This window comes from Pseudophryne corroboree (genome assembly GCF_028390025.1).
Source record: "Pseudophryne corroboree isolate aPseCor3 chromosome 3 unlocalized genomic scaffold, aPseCor3.hap2 SUPER_3_unloc_34, whole genome shotgun sequence".
Taxonomy (NCBI): domain Eukaryota; kingdom Metazoa; phylum Chordata; class Amphibia; order Anura; family Myobatrachidae; genus Pseudophryne; species Pseudophryne corroboree.
In genome coordinates this window covers 1,161,858-1,188,601 of record NW_026967524.1, presented here as the reverse complement: position 1 = coordinate 1,188,601, position 26,744 = coordinate 1,161,858, and the positions used below count along the sequence as shown (strand labels likewise).

General features: G+C 46.0%; 1 protein-coding gene across 1 annotated transcript in view; it reads left to right on the top strand.

Moving 5' to 3' along the window:
* Positions 1 to 25,343, top strand: part of LOC134984087 (gastrula zinc finger protein XlCGF26.1-like) — a 37,130-nt gene extending 11,787 nt beyond the window's left edge. Inside the window, exon 3 of the mRNA XM_063949721.1 lies at positions 20,753 to 25,343. Coding sequence (XP_063805791.1) covers positions 20,794 to 22,758 — 1,965 coding nt within the window. The 5' untranslated portion in view covers positions 20,753 to 20,793 and the 3' untranslated portion in view covers positions 22,759 to 25,343. The remainder of the gene's footprint in view (positions 1 to 20,752) is intronic.
* The last annotated feature ends 1,401 nt before the right edge of the window (positions 25,344 to 26,744 follow it).

Here is a 26,744-nt window from a genome sequence, read left to right as displayed (position 1 = left end):
GGCGATGGCAGAGGTGACAAGAATCCTCCTCTGGGCGGAAAAACATGCAAGCGCTCTCTGCAATTTTCATTCCGGGAGTGAACAACTGGGAAGCAGACTTCCTCAGCAGATATGATCTCCATCCAGGAGAATGGGGCCTCCACCCACACGTCTTCGCAGAGGTGGCAAATCTTTGGTGAGTCCCTCAAGTAAACATGATGACATCTCGTCTCATCAAGAGGCTTCAGAGATATTATTCCAGGTCGAGAGACCCTCAAGCAATAGCAGTGGATGCACTGGTGACGCAGTGGGTGTTTCAGTCAGTGTACGTCTTCCCTCCACCTCCACTGATTCCAAAAGTCCTCAAGATTGTAAGAAGAACAAGGGTTCTGGCGATCCTCATTGTCCCAGACTTGCCAAGGAGGGCTTGGTATCCAGATCTTCAAGATTTACTCATAGAAGATCCTCGACCTCTTCCTCTTTGCGAGGACCTGCTGCAGCAGGGGTCGTGCGTGTATCAAGACTTATCGCGGCTACGTTTTTGACGGCATGGCTGTTGAACGCCAGATCCTAGCCCGAAAGGGTATTCCAGAAGAAGTTATTCCCACTTTCATTCGGGCCAGGAAAGGAGTAACATCTAAACATTACCACTGTATTTGGAGAAAATATGTATCTTGGTGTGAATCCAAGAAGGCTCCAACGGAAGAGTTTCACTTGGGACGTTTTTCTCCATTTTCTACAGGCGGGTGTGGATGCGTGTCTGAAATTGGGCTCCATTAAGGTCCACATTTCGGCCTTAACAATTTTCTTTCAGAAACAGTTGGCCTCCCTTCCAGAAGTTCAGATGTTCGTGAAAGGGGTTTTGCCCATCCCACTTCCATTTGCACCATGGGATCTTAATGTGGTGTTGCAGTTCCTTCAATCACGTTGGTTTGAACCTCTACAGGAGATAGTTAAAATTTCTCACTTGGAAAGTGGTCATACTGTTGGCCTTAGCATCCGCAAGGCGGGTGCCTGAGTTAGCGGCCTTGTCTCACAAGAGCCCTTACTTGATCTTCCATGAAGATAGGGCGGAGTTAAGAACTCGGCAGCAATTTCTTCCGAAGGTGGTTTCCTCTTTCCATATAAACCAGCCTATTGTGGTGCCAGTGGCTACTGACACCTTCTCTGCATCAAAGTCCCTAGATGTGGTCAGGGCTTTGAAAATTTATGTCGCAAGGACTGCTCAAATATGGAAAACAGAGGCTCTGTTTGTCCTGTATGCTCCCAACAAGATTGGGTATCCTGCTTCTAAGCAGACCATTGCGCGCTGGATCAGAGGTACGATTCATTCCATGGCAGGATTGCCGTTACCGAATTCGGTGAATGCCCATTCTACTAGAAAGGTGGGCTCTTACAGGGCAGCTGCCCGGGGTGTCTCGGCGTTGCAACTTTGCCGAGCGGCTACTTGGTCGGGGGGCAAACACGGATGCCAAGTTTTACAGGTTTGATACCTTGGCCGATGATGACCTCAAGTTTGGTCAATAAATGTTGCAGGGTCATCCGCACTTTTGATAAAGCCTATTCTTTACCTGATAACATTCACTATATATTTGTACCAGATTCAGTACGCAATTGGCGTATGAAGTACCTTAATGGTACGCTTATAGCGTAGCAGACGCAGTGCCCACGAGAACACGAGCGGCGCAGACGCTCACAGAATGACACTCAGTAAACCTTGCTAGCAACACACTGAAAGGATATGCTTATACTGTAAAACCTTAGTACTGTAATACTGTAATGATATAATGCTTATTAACCTTGTTAATATAAAAGCTGCTTGAGCGATTGAGACGCTCAGAGTACCCTTAGCAATGTAATGATAAACACACAATACCTTGTAAGGTTCCAAAACCTTTATCTAGATGATTTTAGTATGTAAAAAGGGAAAACAGTTACAGCTTATACACTACAAAACTAACATTAATACCTAAACAGAATAACTAGACATGAATATACAATAGTGGCACAATCGCAAATAATAACAGAGAGAGTAAATGGCTAACACAGAAGGAGAACAAGATGGTCACAGAGAAACTTACGTGGGAATGACTTCGCCGGCGCAACCTGGACCAGGGCTCCAGCCTTCAGTGTGAAAACATTGCAGAGTCTTGTGTGTCCAAGCCTATTGCAAGCTATATTTATTTACTAACTCAAGACATACTACAATAGATACTGTGTGCTCTCTTTCCATTGGTTAGGGGGTGGGACATGTACTGCACCTGGGATCATTGGTTAGTTCAAGAAGTGGGCGATGGCTAGGACTTGTTAGTATTCTTTTTTTTTTTTTTAAACATTCAATTTTTATTGAAGGGTTTACACACAGAAATGGGGAACCGAAAAAAGAAATAGGGGTAAGGGAAACACAGGGGAAGTCCAGAATGGTTACCATATACAGGATATAAACAGTGCACAGTTGGATGAATATACAATTGGCTACATTAAGCTTTCAAATACATGAGGAGGCGAAAGCATTTGAGAAAAGAGATGGAAGAAGAGAGAAAAAAAAGGACAATAAAGATTAAAGTGCATTACATTTAGAGAATACCCGATAGCACAACATTCTTGTAGAGGTCGATCTAGGATGGGTAAAGCACAGACACATCAATTGGAGAGCTATAAACAGTTAGCCTACCCTCTCTACTCCTATAGTCGGACCATCCTAACCGTTTCAGGTGAATAGAGTTAGCCGAGGAAGAGTATTTAGCCTCCGCTGTTTCGAAAATGAAATGTTTATGAATTTTATTTTGAATAAACTCTAAGGTAGGAATATTCTCAGACTTCCACAATTGTGCTATAGCAGCTTTAGTGGCTATCAAGATATGTCCCAAGACGTAGCGATCACCTACGGAGAGGCGATCAACGCATAAATGGAATAGCGCTAAAGCTGGGTCCATGGGGATGTTGAGCCCTAACACTGTACTAGCCATATGTAAAACCTCTCTCCATAGAGATCCACATAAACAGCTAGCAATGGACTCTTCCTAAAGCTGATGCCATCAAACATCTCTTCTGTGGAAACCGGTAATTATCTGCTGCTACAGTGAATGCTACCTGGAGACTGTCCTAGCCGTACAAAATGTATACATGTCCCAGAGGAGAGTGGATGAAAAAGTGATTATACCCAGGGGGAATTATTATACTATATATTTTAAGTGTTATTCAGAATAATAACGGGATTTTACACCTGTCTTTTTAAATAGTTTAATAAATTGACATTTTATTCAGCAAACCGTCCTTATATAATTCTTACAGCCAGCGCTGGTACCTTGTGCTTTTTATTCCAATATATTCTGGGATTTGACCATCCCCATACCAGCTGCTGCTGGCTGCGCACTTACACATCTTTTTACTCTCTCCATAGAGGCTGTACCTTTGGGCCTGCCCAAAAGATATGAAAGATATCCCCCGTAGAGCCGCATTTCCTCCAACATGATTTGGATTGTGAAGGCCAGATCCTGTGTTGTCTTTCAGGGATAAAGTAGGCCCTCTGTATAAGCTTGTAGAACATTTCAGAGTGGTTTACACATTTGGAGACTTTAAAACAAGAACTAAATATACTGTCCCAATCTGCATCAACAAAGGACCTGTTCAAATCTCTTTCCCATAAAGTCTGGGCTTTTAATTTTGTCTGTGGGCCATTGGTTAATTGAAATTGGTACCACCACGTAATCCCATATTTATGCGAGGACAATTTCAATCGGCTTATAATATAAGCCGGAAGAGAAGGTTTGTGTAGATGTGGGGGAGTAAATGAGTGTAACCAACTTCTCACCTGCAGGTATTTGAAGAAATCTTGAGTCCGAATCCCAAATCTCTCTTGCAGTTGAGAGAAGGACATCAAGACGTCGCCTACAAATAAATCGCCCACAGTTTAGAGCCCCCTTCGAATCCACTCCTCTAGGGAGACGTTAGGAATCGATGACATAAGAGCAGATAACGACAGGCAGGGGGCAGGTAAATGAATCTCTTCCGAAGAGAGCACTAGTTTATGCCATGAATCAAGGGTCGTTTTAATAGACTTGCAGGATCCGGCCCTACTCCGAGCAGCAGACAGTGGTTACCAAAACAGATCAGGGAGAGAAACAGCATCTAAGCATGAAGCTTCCAGGGTTTCAGGCTCGAGGTGTCGAACCAGTCTCTCTAGACTGACTCATCAGACATGCAGCATGGTATTTTTCTATATCTGGGAAAGCTACCCCACCAGACAGTTTGGGCAGAATGAGAGTTTTTTTTGCAATTTTTGGTCTAGAGCCTCCCCACACATATCTGATCAGGACCTGATTAAATTTATTATAGAAGAGTCTGGGAAGGGGCCTCGGTATGGCGCGAAACAGACACCTCCTGTAGCATCCACTCCCCAGTCAGCTCCACAAATGCTTTTAACAACGGGGCATAATTACACTCAATCAAATTATCTTCTCTGGTTAAATTAATTCCTAGATATCTCAAAGAGTAGGACTTCCAGGCATATTTGTATGCGTCCTTCAACCTAGAGACCACAGTCGGGGTTATATTGAGTGGGAGGGCTTCAGTCTTATTTGTATTTAATTTATAAAAGGAAGCATCCGAGTAAGTTTGTAGGACGTCATGAAGAACTGGCAAGGAAGCCTCGGGGTCCAAAAGACATAGCAGAATATCGTCCGCAAACAAGCTAATTTTGTGGGAGATGCCCCCTATAACCGGGCCTCTAATCGAGTCCCGGGATCTAATACAGGCAGCCAAGGGTTCTATCGCCAATGCAAAAATAAGAGGAGATAGCGGACAGCCCTGTCGCGTGCCATTAGAAATATTGAAGGGCGAAGAAAGGCATCCGTTAACAAAGACCCGCGCACTGGGTGTGGAGTAGAGAGCCAGGATAGAGTCTAAGATCTTTCCAGAAAAGCCAAATTTGTCCAGGGTTAATCTCATAAAATCCCAGTTCAATCTATCGAACGCCTTTTCGGCGTCCAGAGACAAAACTAGGAGGGGTTCTCCTCTACAGGCAGAGTGTTCAATGACCTTAATCACCCTACGCGTATTATCCGGGGCCTGACGGTTTAATACGAAGCCCACTTGATCAGGGTTGATAAGGGAAGGGAGAAGGGGACTGATACGGTTAGCAATTAATTTGGCATAGATTTTTAGATCCGTATTTAATAAAGCAATTGGTCTAAAATTTTGGACTGAGGTAGGGCTTTTTCCCGGTTTGGGAATTGTGATGACTTGAGCTTCCAGCATCTCTTTGGGGAAGTGGCCAGCCTCTGAGGCTTCATTAAACACTGTCAAGAGCACCGGGGCCAAGTTCTTCTTAAATAATTTATAGAAACCGGAGGGGTAACCATCAGGTCCCGGGGCCCTATCTGCTGGAAGGGAGTCAATAGCCTTTTCAACTTCGACTAAAGTCCAAGGCGCACTGAGTGAGCTACATGACTCCGACGACAGCGAGGGGAGAGGAAAGTTACTCAGAAAATTCTGGATATCTATGCCTGTAGGTTGAAAAGTAGAAGGATCCCCCCCTAGGTTGTATAATTTAGAGTAATAGGATGGAAAAACATTAGCAATTTCGTCAGGATTGTATACTCTCTTACCCCTATCTGAGAGGACAATATAGATTTTTTCTTTCGCCCTCTTCCCCCTCAGCTTCCTCGCCAGTAATCTACCAGCTCTGTTGCCATAAACATAACATTTTTGGTTCAGTCTATGAAGGTTGCGTTGGACCTCCGCTAGATAGAAAACATTTACCGCCTCCCTTGCTTCTTTCAATGACTTAAGAAGGGCTTTATCGTGCGGATGTGCCTTGTGAGAACTCTCTAGGGAAGCAGCCGTGAGCTCAGCTTGTTCTAATTTCTTACGATAAGCCCTTTTAAGCTTAGCCGCAGTTTGAATCGCCGTCCCTCGTGTTACTGCTTTGAGGGCGCACCAGAATGTGAAAACAGATGTCTCCCGAGGAGAGTTCTCAGAGAGGTAATGATCCAAAGTGGTTTGGATCGCCTGCGTGGTCTCTGGCTGAAGAAGACTGAGTTTACCCAAGCGCCTGGGGGCCGGGGAAACCTTTCTACTATTTATGTCCCTTTCGATGTATAGTGGGGAGTGATCTGACCAGGACATGGGGAGGATGGAGATTTTACCGATGGACTGTAGAGTCCACTTGTCTGCTAATGCTAGATCTATTCTAGAATAGGAGTCGTGCACCGGGGAGAAAAACGTGTAATCTCTGTCCATTGGGTGTTTAACGCGCCAGAGGTCTAAGAGATTATATTCCGCCAGTAGCTGGCTAAAGCCCTTTGCATTCCTATGGAGCTGACCGGAGAGCGAGGGCTGCTTGCTAGAGTTACCAACTAGAGGGTCCAGGGTCAAGTTAAAGTCCCCCATTAGGAGTAAAGCGCCCTTAGCCAATTGTTGCACCTTAGCGCAAAGTTTCCTGCAAAATGCTAGTTGCTTGTTGTTGGGAGCGTAGCAAGAAACTAATGTCACCTCTTTATTTTCAAGAGTGCCAACCAAAATTAGAATTCTCCCCTCCGGGTCGCAGTATTGCGAAGTGAGGGAAAACGTGCAGTGTTGAGATATCAAGATTGCCACCCCCGCCTTCTTTGCTGGCCCGTTGGCTAGGTAGCAATGGGGAAATCTCCAATTAGTAAACCTAGGAGGGGCTGATTTAATAAAGTGAGTCTCCTGGACGGCTATGATTTGAGCTTTAAGTTTATGGACATAATTAAGTGCTAATCTCCTCTTGTGTGGGGAATTAAGACCCTTTGCATTTATAGAAACAATGTTAACCATTTTGTAGAACTATCGGGGATTGCATAACAATCGACAACCAACTGGCGAGTGAAAAGTGTATGTAACGTTTCCGGACAAATAAAGAGGGAAAGGGATGGAAAGGACACAAAAGATGGAGGATAACAGAAAGAAGAAACATAACAATAACCCCTCTCGGGGGCACATTTGGACGCCTAACCATGGCGACTCAGAGTTAAACTGTGTGGGGTAGTGGTTAATCTGCCCGCACCCGAACCTAGATTAAACAAATTGTAGTTCCTCGGCACTCCATCTCTGGTCCCCCCCGACCGCCACCGGAATTAAAGGAGACTCGGGTAGAGTTCCCAGCCGACAGAGAAGTGCGGGCGGCAGACGGGGCAGCAGAGACAGGTAACTAACAGTAAATCGGCAGGGAGAAGGCATCACTGAAAAACATGCTAATAACACATAGCTATCCCATAGACACCCTCATCAAACAGTTGCCAAGGAACTGGTGCAACGTAGGAAATACGACACTACAAACCAATCAGAAAACACGAAGTGAATGCAAGTTTAGTAAATCAAACAATACTCAAAGTTCTGCCACCGAAGAGGCCCAGTCCCGCTGAAGGCCCCGCTCGGGAGAGGTGTGTGTAGAAGAGCTTGCAGAGTTCCATGATGCTAGGATCTTTTCCCCCTCCTCGACATTTGTTATGACGACCGTAGAACCTTCTCGGGATATAAGCAACTTAGTGGGATATCCCTATCTGTATAGAATGTTCTCTTTACGTAGCACTGATGTGATGGGGTAAAGAGAGCTAAAGTTGCGGGGGACAGGTCTCCGAATATCTGAAGTGAGCCCAAAGCCTCCGATGCAGTATCCGAGGGTCTAGCAGCTTTCAAGATCGCCTCCTTCACGTGGAAGTAGTGTACCCTCATGAGGACATCCCGGGGGACCCCGTCTGGAGTGTTCCTGGCTTTAGGGAGCCTATGGATACGATCAAGTATAAAGTCCGCAGAACGGAACGAGGGAAGGAGTTTGCTGAAGAGGTCCGCTGCAAAATCTATTAAAGCGCTATTAGCGACGGCTTCCGGGACACCACGTAGCTTTATGTTATTACGTCTCGCTCTGTCCTCAATATCTGAGAGTTTGTCCCTGAGTGCCGTGACCTCATTTTGTAGCAGATCATGAGATGAGATCAGGTCGTTGTGCGACGATACCACCTCACCCATTTTCGTTTCTAGGTGATCGATGCGGCCACCTATCTTGTCGATAGATCTCTGACATTCCTTCGTAGTCGCTCTGAATTCTGCCGCAACTTCATCCTTAAATTGGGTCAGGAGATGTTTCATAGCACCCACCGTAAGTGAGTCATCATCATTGATGGAGGGGGGGTGTGCTGTGGTCGGGGCAGACATGTCTGTAGATGGCGAGGGCACCGGGACAGCAGGTTTAGAGATACCACCCCGTGCATCCTTTGCTTTAGCAGCCTGGGGAGAAGGTTTAAAGAACGCCACCTGGGAGACAGTTTTAGCGGCCTTATATTTCTTGGGAGGCATGGCAGCGCTGAGTGACATAAGTAGAGGAACGAGAGGCACACGGCTTCTGGGGTATCAATCGAGGAGGTGTCCACGCAAAGGTCAAGTTGTCATATCATGTCATAGGAGCATTCGGGTGTAGGCAGAGTTATCTCAGAGCGATCACTTCATAATATCTTGGCTATTCAACCATAAGGGCATCACAGCCGATCGTCCCGGGGGGTGACGGGATATCTGCGTTCCTATAAATTCTGCAAAGTAATATGTATTTTATATCCAGCACACTGTATGAGAAATGTGTGCTATTTCACCCAGCGGCCACTAGATGGTGCAATTGCTGAATTAAATATTAGAGCCTAGTAAAAGGCTATTTCTCCTCTCATAGGTGTATGCACTAATCCCTCCACAGGGGCCCCAGAGTGGGTGCAGGGGGAGAACAGTGCTAGAGGGCCACCAATCCTGGTGTAGCCCTAATCCAGGGACCCCCACAGATGCACAGGCACACAGCTACCTCAGGTAAGCTTCTATAGTTGAATCAAAGATGGCTGCCGCTTCACCCTGGGTCTCGGACCCACTGCTTTCTCCTGCTGCCAGGGGTCTCCCCGGCCTGCTGCCCCAGGGGATATCCACCGAGGGGGTCAAGGGAAGGCTCCCAGATGGTCCGGCGCTCCTGTATGGGGTCCGCGCCGCTTCCCGGCGCCGCGTCTCTGCCGTGGAGCTTGAGTCGCGGGCGCCGGGAGTATGTGAGTCCCCGGCTTCCGGGGATGTATAGGCCGCAACCTGCGGGAGCAGTGAAAATTGATCCCCGGCTCTGCGGCTGTCACAGCAGGACTTAGGAGGCTTGCAGGGAGGGAAGGGGAGCCCCCGGGGAGGATGTATAGATGGTAGGACTGCAAGTTAGTGAAAATAGAGCACTGGAGAGAGGAGGCCAGCAGAGACACGTCTGCTCTCTTCTCCAGTCAAGCCACGCCCCCTCGACTTGTTAGTATTCTAAATTCCTCTTTGTCTGATTATATTGAGGAAAGCTATTGTTTTGGATCTTCCAAACAAACTCTGTCTCTGGGCTTTGTTCACCCCACTGTCCCCTCTTTCAGTTGAGACAATAGACAACTCAGCCCTCATTATTCTGGAGAGAAACCTGGTCCTATTCATAAACAAAGGTGTAAGCCCTCTTCATAGAATCTCAAAGCTTAATGTAAATAACGCTATTGTATTCAGTCTTTGGGAAAGAAATGACTGAATTCCATTCACCTACCCTGCACTTATGTGTAATTTATTCGGAATACAATTAATCTTATTTTCTACTTCTGTGCATAACTATGCGTAAGAACATGTGAATCCCTCCCAACTATCATAGGCACAACACCACTTCAGTACCCCACAGCTGGACACCAAACACTACCCTCCAACTTTTGTCTGAGCCCTCCCAGCATGCAAAGAGGAATCTCTCTGTCCAGGAAGTTTTAAACTTACCATAGTTGCTGACATTATTAAGGGGAATATTATCTATAAAACACACTATATAGGTTAAATATGTTATGATCTAGTCGCCCGCTACATGCCCACAAACCCTACCATAAATGCGCATACCACGCGCCAAAGCGCATGACCGTGGAGCGCTGTTACGCAAACTGCGAATATGCGCACACTTGGGAGAGCGTGTGTACACGCAGCGGGCATGTGCAAGGGGTTAGTGCAAGGCATATGAATCACAATATTTTTCGACTTTGACACTTTCCCACCCGTTCTGGAGCTTTGTTATAACCCCATGGTTCTGAAGTGACCCCAGCATCCTCTATGGACTAGGAGAATAGGATTTACCGGTAGGTATTAAAATCCTATTTTTATTTTGTATTACTATTTTTTGATGAGTGATCTTTCTAAAAAGCATCTTATATGCACCTTAGAGTCGCTCCAACAACTCCCCGCTGGGTCGAGACAACGCTTACCCATGTGTACAGTGAGGCAGGCACAGGTTCTGGTGAACCTTCATGGGCTACTTTGCACAGACATTATCCAATGTAGCTGCGCAGTTTATACCAGCTCTATACCAGTGATAGGTTTCCCTATTAACCCTTACATGCAACATTCATTCTGAGGTTTATACACCTAGGGAATTGTCAGCCTCTCAAAAAAAGCAGCCTGAAAGGCTGGTGGTAAGTAAATCACATAGACATGATACAACATCTTCACAGTCTACACATGATTTAGATGAGGATTCGTTGGAGGATGAGGACTCATTGCACTGCGGATGGTCTCAGCTCAGTGGACATACCTGAGCTAATTAGTGCTAAGTCATTCTTTCCTTAGAAGAGGCAGCAAAGCCTGTGTTAAAAACTAAGGCAACTGTGTTTAAACATCCCAAAACAGCTGATGATGGAAATTTTTTGTGTACGCCCAGTGAAAAGTTAGAATTCCAAGAAATGGAATTCCAGTTATCCTCGTCCAGCTGGGGACTGTTTAAAAAAAAAAGGGAGGTGGCTCCCAAAGTAGATTCGCAAGTCTTAGATTGGTGCAAAAATCTACATTACTTTTATTTTCAACATCAATAAATGATGTCATGGGGTGTGTGGCCTGACTGGAAAGGCAGCAGGAAGCAGGATAAAGGAGCTCCTGCTTATATAGGTCCTTTCTGCCTTTTACAGCTATCCTACGGGCTCTTTCGGGCCCTTTCTTGCCCCTCTGTGTGTTTTGTAGGTTGCGGAGCCGAGGACCAATTCATTGGGCTTTTGCAGGTTGTGGCGTACTCCCGGATCCGAAGCCGCGGACTGAAGTTGTGCAGTGATCCCACCACGGACCAGACCTCAGTGAGGTAGCGCTGCTAATCACCAAGGGCTGTGCGCCCTGTCCACTCTTGTGCCTAGCCGTGCTGTTGGAGTCATGTGGATAGGCTGACTGGGGATCAGCGGTGACCGCGGCTGGAGACACAGAGCGGAGCTGCTCTCCCGGCATCTGATGCGGTGCATACTACGGGGATTGGTGGGCTCAGCAGGGACGCGTCAGGTTAGTCAGCTCACCTGTCCGCAGCCTGCCTTCTCCTACTGTCCGGCCGTTGAAGCCATTAGTCGTGGCAGCAGGAAATACATGGAGCGCTTGCCTGTCATCACTCCAGCAGTGTCCCGGCATCTCCCCTCTCCTCGTAACCCATGGTGCTACGGGGGAAATCTGGTGGAGCTGTGAATTATAGAGGACATACAGGTGTGGTTCCTGTGCAGCCAGATACGCTACCCTGTGCCACTGCATCCTGGAACCTCTCCTCTCCTGCCTTTTTTACTGACCTGGTTCACCCGCCATAGCCGGCCAGTTTCTTCTGATCTGGGCTTCCCTGCGAGAAGTGCCATCCTGAAAACTGGCAATATAGCCACATTCCCTCCTGAAACCAGCCACTTCCCTGGGAGCTACAGACACTGACAGCCCATGATCAGTGCCCTTCACTACAGCCTCAGTGATTTCTGGTAGGGACTTCTGCCGCTGCGGCCCTACCTGGGCAGTAAGTGGTCGCCTGAACTGCTTTAATTATTATTATTGCCTGGCCTCCACTCCTGCTCTGTCGACTCCCTCTGGTGGCAGACTGTGCTGACTACATCCTCCATACTGTTTGACTGCTGCTGGGGTTTTTTGCCCTCCTGCTCCCCTCAATCCCTGTAAGATCCAATTAGCGCTCTTGGGGCTTCAGTATAGCTACGGCGTAACAGTCCATGTGTCCATGACAGTAGCAGGCTCCAGTTGCTGGCTCCTGTAAATTCAAGGATGGCATCTTCATGCTAGTACCCATAAACAACTGACCTCACAATGTTTCTGTAACCGATGGCCACTGGGGGTCTATGCTCACTGATGCCTCCCTATTTCCACAGTTCAATACTTCTGCTATGTTGCTACTGGCCTCCTGACCTTGGTCTTTAATCTCCGTAATGTTATGCTGAAGAATTGGCAGAACTGGAAAATCATCTCATAAGAAAGCTAAACCTCGTCCTTAACAGGAAACCTCTCAAACTGACTTGGGGCCTTTTTCTTCTTCCTAATCAACTAACATTGAGCCTCAGTCCTGATCATTCAGAATCTTCTCCCATTCCGTCTTCTCCAAGTCCTTCCATGATGGCTTAACCCATTGTTTAAACTCGTTGTTTAAACCCATGGCAAGCCAGGTGGGCTCTCTTCTTCTCTCTGTTCTCCTTTAAACTATTAACCGCCCAGCAACCTTAAATTGAAGAGCAGATGCACTTTTTCGATCTTTTCAAACGGTTGATTCACTCAACTCCTTTGAGAAACAATGTATTCTGATTCTGGCTTCATTTGCTTCAACTCGTACTGTTCCTCTACCTCCTCTGGGGAGAACTTTTGTAGCACCAAAATTTTGCAGGAAATTGCTTACTTGGGCTCATTCTTCATCTTTCATGGGTCATGCCGGTGGTCTTAAGACTCTCAAGTTCATTCAGCGATTCTACTGGTAGCCTCATCTTAAAACGGATGTCTTTGAATTTGTAGCAGCCTGTTCCAAGTGTGTTCAACAAAAAAGTCCACGAACATCTCCCTCGGGTCTTCTTCATCCACTTTCAACACCTCAAAAGCCTTGGACTCTCATCTTAATGGATTTCATAAACGATTTGCCAGTCTCCAGAAGGCACAACACCGTTTGTGTCATTGTGGAATGATTTTCGAAGATGGCTCACTTCATACCCCTCACCGGTCTTCCCTCTGCTCCTCAGCTATCCATATTTGTTTTTCTCATAGATTTTTCATTTGCATGGCCTTCCACAGGAAATAGTTTCTAATCGGGGTCCTCAATTGCTCGCCAAGTTCTGGAAAGATCTCAGCTCTGTCCTAGGAATCAAGTTGAACTTCTCTTCAGCCTACCATCCCCAGACTGACGGACAGACTGAGAGAGTCGACCAAGATCTGGAAACTTTCTTAAGGATGTTCATGTCCCCTGCTCAGGAAGACTGTATGGATTACCTCCCATTTGCTGAATTTGCATACAATAACCTATATCATTCTTCTACCAATTCCCCTCCTTTCTTCATTAACTATAGTTTTCATCCATGAGTTCCTTCCTTGTAATCTCTCCCACCTCTTGAGGTTCCTGCTGCTGAATCCGTTCTTCGTCATATCACTAAGATTTGGAGTCAAATTCATAAGGCGCTACTTAAGACTTCCCAGAAATAAAAGACCTACGCTGATCGGAAACATAGGGCTGTTCCTAGTCTCAAAGTGGGAGATAGTGTTTGGATATCCACCAGAAACCTCAGACTCAAAGTTCCTACCAAAAAGTTTGCTCCAAGATTTATCGGTCCGTATCCTATTAAGAGTGTTGAATCCTGTTTCTTACAAGGTGAAACTGCCTCCCTATTTGAAAATTCCCAATACCTTTCACATTTCTCTGCTAAAGCCCCTTGTACTAAATCATTTTCGGGCAGCTTTCCCTTAACCTCCCAAGGTTCAAGCTGCTCAAAATGAGGAATTCGAGGTTCATAAGTTTCTTGACTTCCACAAGAGGTATGGTCGTCTCCAGTATCTCATAGATTGGAGAGGATATGGTCCGGAGGAAAGATCTTGGGTGGCTGCAGAGGATGTTCATGCTCCAAGACTAGGTTGTGCCTTTCATGCCAAGAATCCCACTAAGCAGCATGGGTGTTCGGAGACCACCCTAAAAAGGGGGGCATGGTCAGCATCCGGAGTTCTGGTCCCTGCAGCCTTCCTCTTAGCTGGCTGGTGTCGCTGCGATGGATAGGAGCTACAGCAGCAAGGTCTTCCGGTGCGGCTGCTGGGTGTCTGGAGGCCGGGGTCCTGGGGAGCGGAGCATGGCAGCCGGATGTGTCTGTTTCCAAGTGTCCTGTTACTGGAGTGCGGCGTCTAGGAGGCTGAGGCCAGATGTAGTGCCTGTGTGCTGGTACCACATGTGTCCTCTGTGCAGGGAGCCACCATGTTGGAGACCAATCCAAGTTAATAGGTATCCCAGTTGGTGTCCTGCCAATCCGGTACAGGCTTCCCACAAGCAGGAAGTGAACATTGTTCCATACTTGGACGATCTCCTCATAATGGCTATATTCAGAGTACAGTTGATGGAAAAGATCAGCCTTCAAACACGACTACTCACGGATCACGGGTGGATTCTCAATCTGCAGAAATCCCACCTAGAACCTACGCAGAGGCTTCAGTTCCTTGTAATGATAGTGGACACGGTGTCTCAGAAGGTGTTCCTTCCTATGGACAAGGCAAAGATAATTCAGACGATGGTATGTTCCATTTTGAAGCTGAACAAAATCTCGGTACATCTTTGCATACGCTTACTGGGAAAGATGATGGCCTCCTACGACGCATTTCGGTAAGGAAGATTCCATGCATGACTATTCCAGCTGGATCTGCTGGACAAATGGTCTGGGTCACATCTGCACATACGCCAGATGATATGCCTTTCACTAAACGCCAGGATTTCCCTCTTATGGTGGTTGCTGATCTTCCTCCTGGAGGGTCGACACTTCAGAATTCAGGATTGGATTCTGTTGACAACGGATGCAAGCCTCCATGGTTGGGGTGCAGTGACCCTAGGGGCTCGGTTCCAATGAAGGTGGTCTGATCAATAGGGTTTCCCTTCCGATAAAAGTTTTGAAACTCAGGGCGATTTACAATGCCCTTCTGCTGACCTCTTTTATATCCTTCAGTATCAGGCCATACAGGTATGGTTGGAAAACGCACCAACTGTGGCATACATAAACCAACAAGGAGGTCCAAACAGCAGAACTGCAATGAAGGAGGTGTCACAGATACTCCTCTGGGTGGAGCGGAATCTCAAGGCCATTTCCGCCATATTAATTCTGGGAGTAGACAGTTGGGGAGCAGACTTCCTCAGTAGACACGATCTGCACCTGGGGAAATGGGGCCTCTACCCACAAGTGTTTCAGCAGATATTTCATCGGTGGGGCTACCCGCAAATCGACTTGTTGATTTCTCAGCTTACCAAGAAGCTTCTTCGTTACTGTTCTGGGACGAGGGATCCACAGGCCGCAGCAGTGGACGCTCTGGCGACACCATGGATTTACCGGTTGGTGTACTTGTTTCCTCCAGGTCCTGTAATTCCAAGAGTTCTCAAAGGACTTAAAGGGACAGGGTTCAGGCAGTTCTGATTGCCCCAGACTGGCCCCGCAGGGCCTGGTATGTAGACATTCTAGCCTTATTACTCGTAGGCCCCTGGCCTCTGCCAATTGAGGATGATCGTCTTACACAAGGGCCGTTCGTCTATCCAGACTTACCACGGCTACGTTTGATGCATTGGAAGTATATTGGGAGGATTTTTGCCAGGAAATAGATACCGGGCAAGGTTATCTCGACTATGCTCCAAGCCGGCCAGATCGTCGCATCAAAACATTACCATCGCATATGGAAGAAATGTGTCTCTTGGTGTGAGGGTCAACAGTATTCTGCTGTGGATTTTCATCTGGGACATTTCTTGCACTTCCTGCAGGCTGTTGTCGATGTGGGCCTACGTTTAGGCTATATAAAAGTTCAAATCTCAGCCTTGTCTTTTTTTCTTCCAGGGAAGTAGATTATAGTGGTACTATATAAATAGAAGGTAGTTTCACTTCCAGGCAAATGCTTCAATTTATTGTAGTGACCCCAGTCCAGCCGTCAGGACACTTATTTATATTAAACCTTATTGAAGGCAAAGCATGCGATGGCCACGCACCAGGATGCAAACTGGCAGTTATCTCCCTCCCCAATATCACCGCTGGACTCCAGTGACTGTGGGCAGCCCATTCTGTCCCCAGCAGTAGCGGGAGCTACGCACCTGTGTTACCTGGAGAGCAAGTACTCCCGTCTTAGCCAAAAGCACCTTCAAGTCAGGTATCCGGAGCGTGCAGGAAAGTCTGGGCGCACATAGCCCCAGAATACAGCCCATGGCTTCATAGGCGTCACTAGGCTGCGGCAGTGAACGGTGCCCAGAGTGAGCGGAGCGAGCGGCTTTAGGGCAGTAGGAGTGGGGGCTTAATAGATTGGGTCTTGGTCCCAGCGGCGGCTGAGAGCTATCAGGTAGGGTAGATAAGAAGCCACTTAGTGAGGAGAGCTCCAGAAAGCACGTCTGGATGGACCACGCCCCTCTTATTTTTTATTTTATATACTAACAGGGGTGACAGGTGTGGTACATCCCTGCAAAGGCAGATCCAATCTCTTTCTCATCAGACTCTGCTGTCTTCCCTGCACTCTCACTCAGATGTTCACTGCTGCCAGTAGCACACGTATGAGAAGCAGAAGTATGGCGGCAGCAGTATAGATTCTGATATGTAATTCTCTATATCATACTTACTATACACACATCATCCTTATTACTATTGAGAGTATAGAGGTAATACACTGATGATGGGGATGTAAAAATAGGATTTTAATTACCTACCGGTATATCCTTTTCTCGTAGTCTGTTGGGGATTCTGGGGTCCATTTAGTACCATGGGGTCTAGACGGGTCCTTTGTGACCCACTGGCACTTTAAGAGTTTAATAGTGTAGACTGGCCCCTCCCTGTATGCCCCTCATTCCAGACAAGGCCCAAATCTGGAACTTGATGGAGCCCAAGCGTAGGCCAACATCCACACCCGCTTTCAGAAAGAGGAGAAAATGTCCCAGTTGAAACTCCACCGTAGGGAACTTCTTGGATTCACACCAAAACACATACTTTTTGCAAATCTGGTGGTAATGCTTAGACGTTACCCCCTTCCTAGCTTGGATCAGAGTAGGAATAACTTTATTCGGAATGCCCTTCCAAGCTAAGATCTGGCATTCAACCTCCATGCCGTCAAACGTAGCCATGATAAGTCGTGATAGGCAAACGGCCCCTGCAGTAGAAGGTCCTCGCGAAGAGGAAGAGGCCTCGGAAGATCCGCGTGCCAAGCCTGCCTTGGCCAGTCCAGAGCAATGAGGATCGCCGGAACTGTTCATCTTTTTATTAGTTTGAGAATCCTTGGGATGAGTGGAAGTGGAGGGAACACATATACTGACTGGAACACCCATGGAGTCACCAGGGCGTCCACCGCCACTATCTGTGGGTCTCATGACCTGGAAAAGTACCTCCGAAGAGCCTTGTTGAGGCGATAGGCCATCATTTCTATCTGAGGTACACCCCATCGGCGTTTTACTTCTGTGAATAACTCCGGGTGGAGGCCCCATTCTCCTGGAAGGAGATCGTGTCTACTGAGGAATGAAGATCGCCTACAGTGCCACCGCGTGTCTTTCTGCCCAGAGGAGGATTCTTGTTACCTCTGACATTGCAGCCCTGCTCTTCATTCCACCCTGCCTGTTTATGTAGGACACCGCTATGACGTTGACTGACTGAACCTGCATGGCTCGATATTGCAGAAGATGAGCCACTTTTAGAAGGCCATTGTATATGGCTCTTAGTTCCAGAATGTTTATTGGAAGGACCGATTCCTGGCTTGACCACTTTCCTTGGCAGTTTTCCCCCTGGGTGACTGCTCCCCAACCTTTGAGGCTTGCATCTGTGGTTAGAAGAATCCAATTCTGAATCCCGAACCTGCGGCCCTCGAGCAGGTGAGAAGTTTGCTGCCACCAGAGTAGTGAAATTCTGGCATTCGGCGACAGACATATCCGTTGGTGCATGTGAAGATGCGATCCCGACCACTTGTCCAGGAGATCCAGCTGGATGAAGCGTGCATGGAATCTTCCGTATTGTAGAGCCTTGTAGGAGGATACCATCTTCCCCAGAAGGCAAATGAACCGATACCCAGGGAGGTTTCAGACATCCCGGACCATTGATTGGATCACCAAAGCTTTCTCCACCAGTAGAAACACCCTCTGCACTTCCGTGTCGAGTATCATCCCCAGAAAGGGCAGTCTCCTTGTCGGTTCCAAATGTGACTTTGGAAGGTTCAGGATCCACCCATGATCCCAGAGTAGTTGAGTTGAGAGTGAAATATTCTGCAACAGCTTCTCCTTGGAAGATGCTTTTATTAGCAGATCATCCAGATATGGAATTATGTTCACTCCTTGTTTGCGTAGGAGGAGCATCATCTCCGCTAGTACCTTAGTGAACACCCTCGTTGCTGTGGAGAGGCCAAATGGCAATGTTTGGAATGGATAGTGACAGTCCTGTAGTGCAAACCGTAGATAGGCCTGGTGAGGTGGCCAGATCGGAATGTGAAGGTACGCATCCTTGATATCCAGGGATACTAGGAATTCCCCCTCCTCCAGACCTGAGATTAACGCTCTCCGAGACTCCATCTTGAATTGGAAAACCCTCAAGTAGGGGTTCAACGCCTTCAGGTTTAATATAGGCCTTACCTAACCGTCCAGTTTTGGTACCACAAACAGGTTTGAGTAATAACCCTTGATTTTTGGGTGAGGTGGAACTGGAACAATAACATTTGTGCGTACCAGTTTTTGAATGGCTTCTTGTAGAATAGCACTTTCTGTCCGCGAACATGGTAAGCCTGATTTGAAGAATCTGTGAGGTGGGAGTTGCTGAAACTCCAGTCTGTACCCCTGGGTAACAATATTTGTCACCCAGGGGTCTAGGCATGATGACGCCCAGACATGACTGAAATTTTTTAGTCTCACTACCACCTGTCTGATCTTCAGACTGAGAGGTCCACCATCATGCTGAATATTTGGAGGTAGCTGAACCTGGATTCTGTCCCTGGGAACCTGTTGGTGCAGGTTTTTTGGATCTTCCCCAACCTCCTCTAAAGAAGATGGGAGGAGGTTTGGATTTTTTAAATTTTGCGGTCCGAAAGGACTGCAGTGTAGGTGTACGATAAGATTTTCTACCTGGGGCTGCTGTGGAGGGAAGAAATGTTGTCTTACCCGCAGTGGCAGTGGAAATCCACGAATCCAATGCGTCCCTAAATAGTGCCTGACCTGTGAATGGCATGTTCTCCACACTTTTCTTGGATACTGCATCCGCAGTCCATTGACGTAGCCAGAGTCCTCTGCGTGCCGAGACAGCCATGGAAGTAGCAGGCCAATGTCCTTCATGGCCTCCACCATGAAACCTGCAGAATCCTGTATGTGACGTAAAAACAAGTCAATGTCACTCCTATCCATAGAATCTAAGTCCTCTAGTAAGGTGCCTGACCACTTTACTATGGCTTTAGAAATCCATGTACAAGCAATAGTGGGCCTTAAAGCCACGGCTGTAGCAGTGTATAGTGATTTGAGCGTAGTCTTAATCTTGCGGTCAGCCGGCTCCTTTATGGCGGTTGAACCAGGGACAGGTAAAACCACCTTTTTAGACAGCCTAGATTCAGAAGCGTCTACCATAGGTGGGTTTTCCCACTTCTTCCTATCCTCTTCAGGGAGAGGCAAAGTAATGAGAATTCTTTTACTGATCTGGAATTTTTTCTCTGGGTTTTCCCAAGATTTTTCAAACAAGGAGTTTTAACTTCTTCGAATCAGGGACGGTAAGCGAGGACTTCTTATTTACTGTAAAATAAGATTCCTCTACTTGTTCCAGAACCTTCTCAGAAATATACAAAACATCTCTAATGGCTTCAGTCATTAGCTGCACCCCTTTCGCAAGGGATGCACCCCCCCTCCCCCTGCATATCCCCATCACCGTCCCCTGTATCAGAGTCGGTATCAGTGTCAGCTTGCATTATCTGGGCAAGTGTACGTTTTTTGGGTATGTAGGTGTAGAAACTGCGTCTCTTTCTCAGCATGTGACATCCTTGTTGAAATCTGGGATATCATTCCCCTTAAAGAAACCACCCATGGGGGGTTGGATTCAGAAGGCTGAGACAGCACATTGCAGTCCTGAGTACATGGAATAGACTCCTCAGGAGAAGATACACACTCTGCAGCACAGGGCACATGGTAATGTGGATATACACACACACACAGGAAAATGTCAAACACAGGTTCCCCCAGAGTACCTTCAGAGAGACACAGAGTATAAGGAGCCAGCCACACAGCGCCTCTGTAGGCAGTTATTATGATAAAAGCCCGGCGCTGACTAACTAACCTTAATAGGGAGGGCAGCGCTCCCTGTCAGTGTCCTAGTTCCTATGATCTGCAGGGAGAAAATGGCACTGGTGAGTGCTGGATCCACTCTGAGAGGAAGCCCCGCCCCTTGTAATGGCGCATTTCTCTGATCCATCAGCTCATATGACTGATGTTATTGTTCATCTAGAATCTCCAATTCATACGATATGTTCCCCATCCATTCTTTTACATTGGTGCTGACATAGGACTTGGTGAGTGACTACATCTCCATTTATACTTCATGGTTAGTTAACAGTACAAGAGAGAGATATCTAAGTCTTATTATAATATTACATTTGTCATTGGGAGTGTTCTCAGGAGGTGGACACAATGATAGTTTGAGACACAATATTATAAAGCCTTCAGTAAAAGTTATGTTTTATTATACACATACATTTACAATTAAGTGTCCCAGAGAGTCGTCTTCTACTGTTTACAAGATTAATATTGTTACATTATGGAAATGTGACATTTTCTGTATTTTATTTCCAGCAGATGGACACACAAGCAGGAATATCTCAGAAGGACATCTAATGTTATCCCTGGATTGTGACATAAAAGATAATGACAGTAGACCGGATTCTTCAGGAGCTAACCCCATTACCCCAATTATACATCCAGCTCTATCAGCTGATCCCTCTGATCCTGGGAAATGTTCTCCTGATCACTCTGATATTGGTGCATCTGTTACAGCTCTGAGAGTAGATACAGTGTTTCCCTGTTCTATAGATGCCAAATGTTTTACACAGAACACAAAGCCTAATAACCCACACACAGGTAAGGCAGGTGAGAGTCCACTGACATGTTCTGAGTGTGGGAAATGTTTTACATACAAATCACAACTTGTTATACATAACAGAAGTCACACAGGTGAGAAGTCATTTTCTTGCTCTGAGTGTGGGAAATGTTTTACACAGAAATCAAGTCTTGTTAATCATCATGGAAGTAACACAGGTGAGAAGCCATTTCCATGTTCTGAGTGTGGGAAATGTTTTGCACTTAAATCACATCTTGTTAGACATCAGAGAAGTCACACAGGTGAGAAGCCATTTTCTTCTTCTGAGTGCGGGAAATGTGTTACACAAAAATCACAACTTGTTACCCATCAGCAAAGTCACACAGGTGAGAAGGCATTCCCATGTTCTGAGTGTGGGAAATGTTTTATAAGTAAATCACATCTTGTTATGCATCACAGAAGTCACACAGGTGAGAAGCCATTTCCATGTTCTGAGTGTGGGAAATGTTTTGTAAGTAAATCACAACTTGTTACACATCTGCGCAGTCACACAGGTGAGAAGCCTTTTCCATGTTCTGAGTGTGGGAAATGTTTTGTAAGTAAATCACAACTTGTTACACATCTGCGCAGTCACACAGGTGAGAAGCCTTTTCTATGTTCTGAGTGTGGGAAATGTTTTGTATGGAAATCAGATCTTGTTACACATCAGAGAAGTCACACAGGTGAGAAGCCATTTTCTTGCTCTGAGTGTGGGAAATGTTTTACACAGAAATCACAACTTGTTACCCATCAGCGAAGTCACACAGGTGAGAAGCCATTTCCATGTTCTGAGTGTGGGAAATGTTTTGTAAGTAAATCACAACTTGTTACACATCTGCGCAGTCACACAGGTGAGAAGCCTTTTCCATGTTCTGAGTGTGGAAAATGTTTTGCATGTATATCAGATCTTGTTATACATCACAGAAGTCACACAGGTGAGAAGCCATTTTCTTGCTCTGAGTGTGGGAAATATTTTACACGGAAATCACAACTTGTTACCCATCAGCAAAGTCACACAGGTGAGAAGGCATTTCCATGTTCTGAGTGTGGGAAATGTTTTGCACACAAATCACATCTTGTTAGACATCAGAGAAGTCACACAGGTGAGAAGCCATTTTCTTGCTCTGAGTGTGGGAAATGTTTTGCACACAAATCAGTTCTTGTTATACACCAGAGAAGTCACACAGGTGAGAAGCCATTTTCTTGCTCGGAGTGTGGGAAATGTTTTACATACAAATCACAACTTGTTACCCATCAGCAAAGTCACACAGGTAAGAAGGCATTTCCATGTTCTGAGTGTGGGAAATGTTTTGCACACAAATCAGTTCTTGTTAGACATCAGAGAAGTCACATAGGTGAGAAGCCATTTTCTTGCTCTGAGTGTGGGAAATGTTTTACATACAAATCACAACTTGTTTCCCATCAGCAAAGTCACACAGGTGAGAAGGCATTTCCATGTTCTGAGTGTGGGAAATGTTTTACATACAAATCACAACTTGTTATACATCAGAGAAGTCACACAGGTGAGAAGCCATTTTCTTGCTCTGAGTGTGGGAAATGTTTTACATACAAATCACAACTTGTTTCCCATCTGCAAAGTCACACATGTGAGAAGGCATTTCCATGTTCTGAGTGTGGGAAATGTTTTGCACACAAATCAGTTCTTGTTATACATCAGAGAAGTCACACAGGTGATAAGTCATTTCTATACTCTGATACATAAATCATCAGAATCAGCTTTATTGGCCAGGTGTACTCGCGTACACTAGGAATTGTTTGTGGTACAATGCATCGCCAAGCAGCAACATGAAAGGGGAATACATGGCATAAGAAGGGGGAAAAACATAGCATACATTACACACGTTACACATGAGTTCATACTGCACATTGCAACTGTACAATAGACTCAACATATTATACATGTAAGACTAAAGACGAAGGCTGCTTGGCAGAGCGGCACTGAGGCAGCCGTCTGCTGCGCCAACTAGAACTCAAACAATGCACATAATTCAGAAGATTTAAGTATTACACATCAAAAGATAAACCAGACAGACAAAAAAAAAAAAGACACAGAAAGAATAATGCAGGATTGGTGTAGGTATTTTGAGTAATAACTTCCATGGGCTGTGTATTCCACCCTCACAGGGTACCAGGTGCGGCAGCCATCTTTGGCGCACTGCGTAGGATTACCCTGGGTGGAGTAGTCCATCCTTGAGGGGTAGGCCTGTAAGGTACTACTGATGTTCTCTGCCAGAGGGTTAGTGGGCATAGTCCTGGTGATTTCATTTTCGAGGTTTAATGAGTCCACATAATGGTCTGGATTTCTTTCTTGATGTTGTTCAACTGTTTTTTTTAACTGTTAATTTTCAAACGCTTTGAGTATTGGAACGCACAGCTGTGCATGGCTGAAGCTATAGGTATATACACACAATAGACAGCACTCAGATTGCACACAATAGACATCATTCAGGTGAGGAACCATTTTAATTAATTTATTTATTAAGTTTCTTATATAGCGCAGCATATTCTGTTGTGCTTTACAATTAGAACAGCAGTAATAGAACAAAACTGGGTAAAAACAGACAGAGGTAGGAAGGCCTGCTCGCAAGCTTACAATCTATAGGGAAATAGGCATAGATACACAAGGATAGATGCTACCTATTGCATAATGGTCCACCAGATTGCTAGGTTCTTAATGGGTTGTATGATGATACCCCACAAAGTTATCCAAGTGTCAGGAGGGTGTGAGACTAAAGAAATACAAGATATGTGATGTTATGAATACTCTATAGAGGATGTAATTAGATAGGGAAGCACTGAAGGTTATGTGGGTGGGTCTGGAATTTGATAGGCTTGTCTGAAGAGGTGAGTTTTCAGGGAACATTTAAAGGTTTGGAGACTAGAGGCGAGTCTTACTGTGCGTGGGAGGGCATTCCACAGAGTGGGTGAAGCCCGGATAAAGTCCTGTAATTTTGAGTGTGAACAAGTAATGCGTGTGGATGAGAGACGTAGATCTTGTGCAGAGCGGAGAGGTCGGGTAGGGAGATATTTTGAGATGAGTGAAGAGATGTATGTTGGTGCAGTTTGGTTAATAGCCTTGTATGTGAGTAAAAGTATTTTATATTTAATACGGTAGAATACCGGTAACCAATGGAGGGACTGACAGAGCGGATCTGCAGACGATGAACGTCTGGCAAGGAAGATTAGCCTCGCAGCTACATTCACAATGGATTGTAGTGGTGAGAGCCTATGTTTGGGAAGACCGGTCAGGAGACTATTACAATAATCAATGCGGGAGATAATGAGAGCATGGATTAGAGTTTTTGCTGTGTCTTGTGTAAGATAAGGGCGTATTTTGGATATGTTTCTTAGATGTATGTAACATGATCTTGAGACAGATTGAATGTGGGTAACAAAGGACAGTTCAGAGTCAAGAATGACACCTAGGCAGCGAGCTTGTGGGGTAGGGGTGATTGCAGAGTTCTCAACAGTGATAGAGATATCAGGTTGGAAACTACTAGTGGCCGGTGGAAATATAATTAATTCTGTTTTGGAAATATTAAGTTTGAGGTGGCGAGATGTCATCCAAGATGAAATGGCAGAAAGGTATTCAGTGACACGGCCCAATACAGATGGTGACAAATCAGGGGAGGATAGGTAGATTTGAGTATCATCCGCATACAGATGGTACTGAAATCCGAAAGAGTTGATAAGTTTGCCAAGAGATGTGGTATAGATAGAGAAAAGCAGAGGACCTAGGACTGAGCCTTGCGGTACTCCAACTGAGAGAGGTAGCGAAGGAGAGGTGGAATCAGAGAAACGAACACTGAAGGAGCGATTAGATAGGTAGGATAAGAACCAAGAAAGGGCTGTGTCCTGACTACCGAGGGATTGTAGTGTTTGTATGAGAAGAGAGTGGTCAACAGTGTCAAAAGCAGCAGAGATATCAAGGAGAATAAGTAGAGAGAAATGTCCTTTAGATTTAGCAGTGACCAAATCATTCACTACCTTAGTCAGTGCTGTCTCTGTGGAGTGTTGGGCACGAAATCCTGACTGAAGTGGGTCCAGTAGGCTGTGTGAGTGAAGAAAGTGTGTGAGGCGAGTGTAGGCAAGTCTCTCCAGTAGCTTGGAGGGGCATGGGAGCTGAGAGATGGGACGGTAGTTAGAGAGAGAGTTCGGGTCAGAGTTTTGTTTTTTCAGAATGGGAGTAATCACTGCATGCTTGTATAGAGAAGGAAAGATACCAGTAGACAGGGAGAGATTACAGATTTTCGTTAAGGTTGGGATGAGCACAGTAGACAGAGCTTTACTAATTTGTGAGGGTATAGAGTCAAGGGGAGAGGTATTAGAGTAGGCAGATGAAAAGAGTGCAGATACTTCATCTTCATTTGTAGGATCAAAGGAAGAGAAGGTGTTAGAGGGTTCAGGCAGGGAATTGAGCAGGTCACTTGCTGTGGAAGAGCATACCATTTCATTTCGGATCTTGTCAATCTTGTCCTTGAAATAGGAAGCAAGATCTTGCGCACTGACAGTGGCTGGTGGGTTAGGTGAGGGAGGTAAAAGAAGTGATTTAAATGTATTAAAAAGTCGCTTGGGGTTAGAGGCTTGAGCAGAGATGAGAGATTGAAAATATGTTTGTTTGGCAGTGTCCAGAGCAGTACGATAAGAGTGGTAGGTGGTCTTATATGTGAGAAAGTCACTTGAACTACGAGATTTACGCCACTGGCGTTCAACTTTTCGTGAGAGTTTTTGTAAGTGACTAGTGTATTTAGAGTGCCACGGTTGACATCTAAGTCTACGTGGAGTGTGATGGGTAGCTGGAGCCACTTTAATCTTAATTTTAATCTTCTGGAGTATACTCATCAGTGCCATGCGTTGTTCTTCAAGGTTCTTATCCTATCTCTATGCTTTTTGCAATACACATGTTACCACTGGGTGAAATAATCAGATGTCATACCCTCATCTACCACTGCTATACAGATGACCTGTCTTTGCTCTAGGTACTGAGAGCCCAGTACCAATCCTAAATGGTTGTCTAGCTGAGCTTCAGGTGTGGGTGATGCCAGTTTGCTGTGATTCAGTCCTGGTGAAACAGGCCTTTAAGCTCGCCAACAAAGAGCAGGGATACAGCTCAGCTTTACCTACCAACCAGACTTACGCTTGGGGGGTCAGAGTTACAAAATGCTGATCATGTGCGGAATCTTGGTGTCCTGGATGGTGGAGTGACACTTAGACATCAGTATCTGCCACAATCAGATCGTCATCTGAGGAACATAGCCAGACTCCAGCACTTATTTCCCTCAGAAGATCTACCTACAGCCATACATACACTTGTATCATCACGCATAGACTACTGCAATGTCCTCTACCTGGGTCTCCCAGCAAAAGAATTACACCGTTTGTAGCTTGTCCAGAATGCAGCAGCCAGGCTGTTGCCTAACCAGCCCGTTCCTGCCACATAACACCCATTCTCTTCTCCCTTCACCGGCTGCCTGTAAGATGGTGACTCTATTACATAATCTTACTGACTCTCCCAATCCTACATGACCAGGGTCCATGTACCAGAAGCAGCTTCTGCCTCCTTACTGCCACCTGCAGATGAAGGACTGTTACCAGCAGTACCAAGAATCCCCAAGCAGTGCTGAGATGTCAGGGGGAAGACAGGGTGGTGGCACTAGTGCTGTAGTAGGGGCTGCCGGAGGCAGTGTC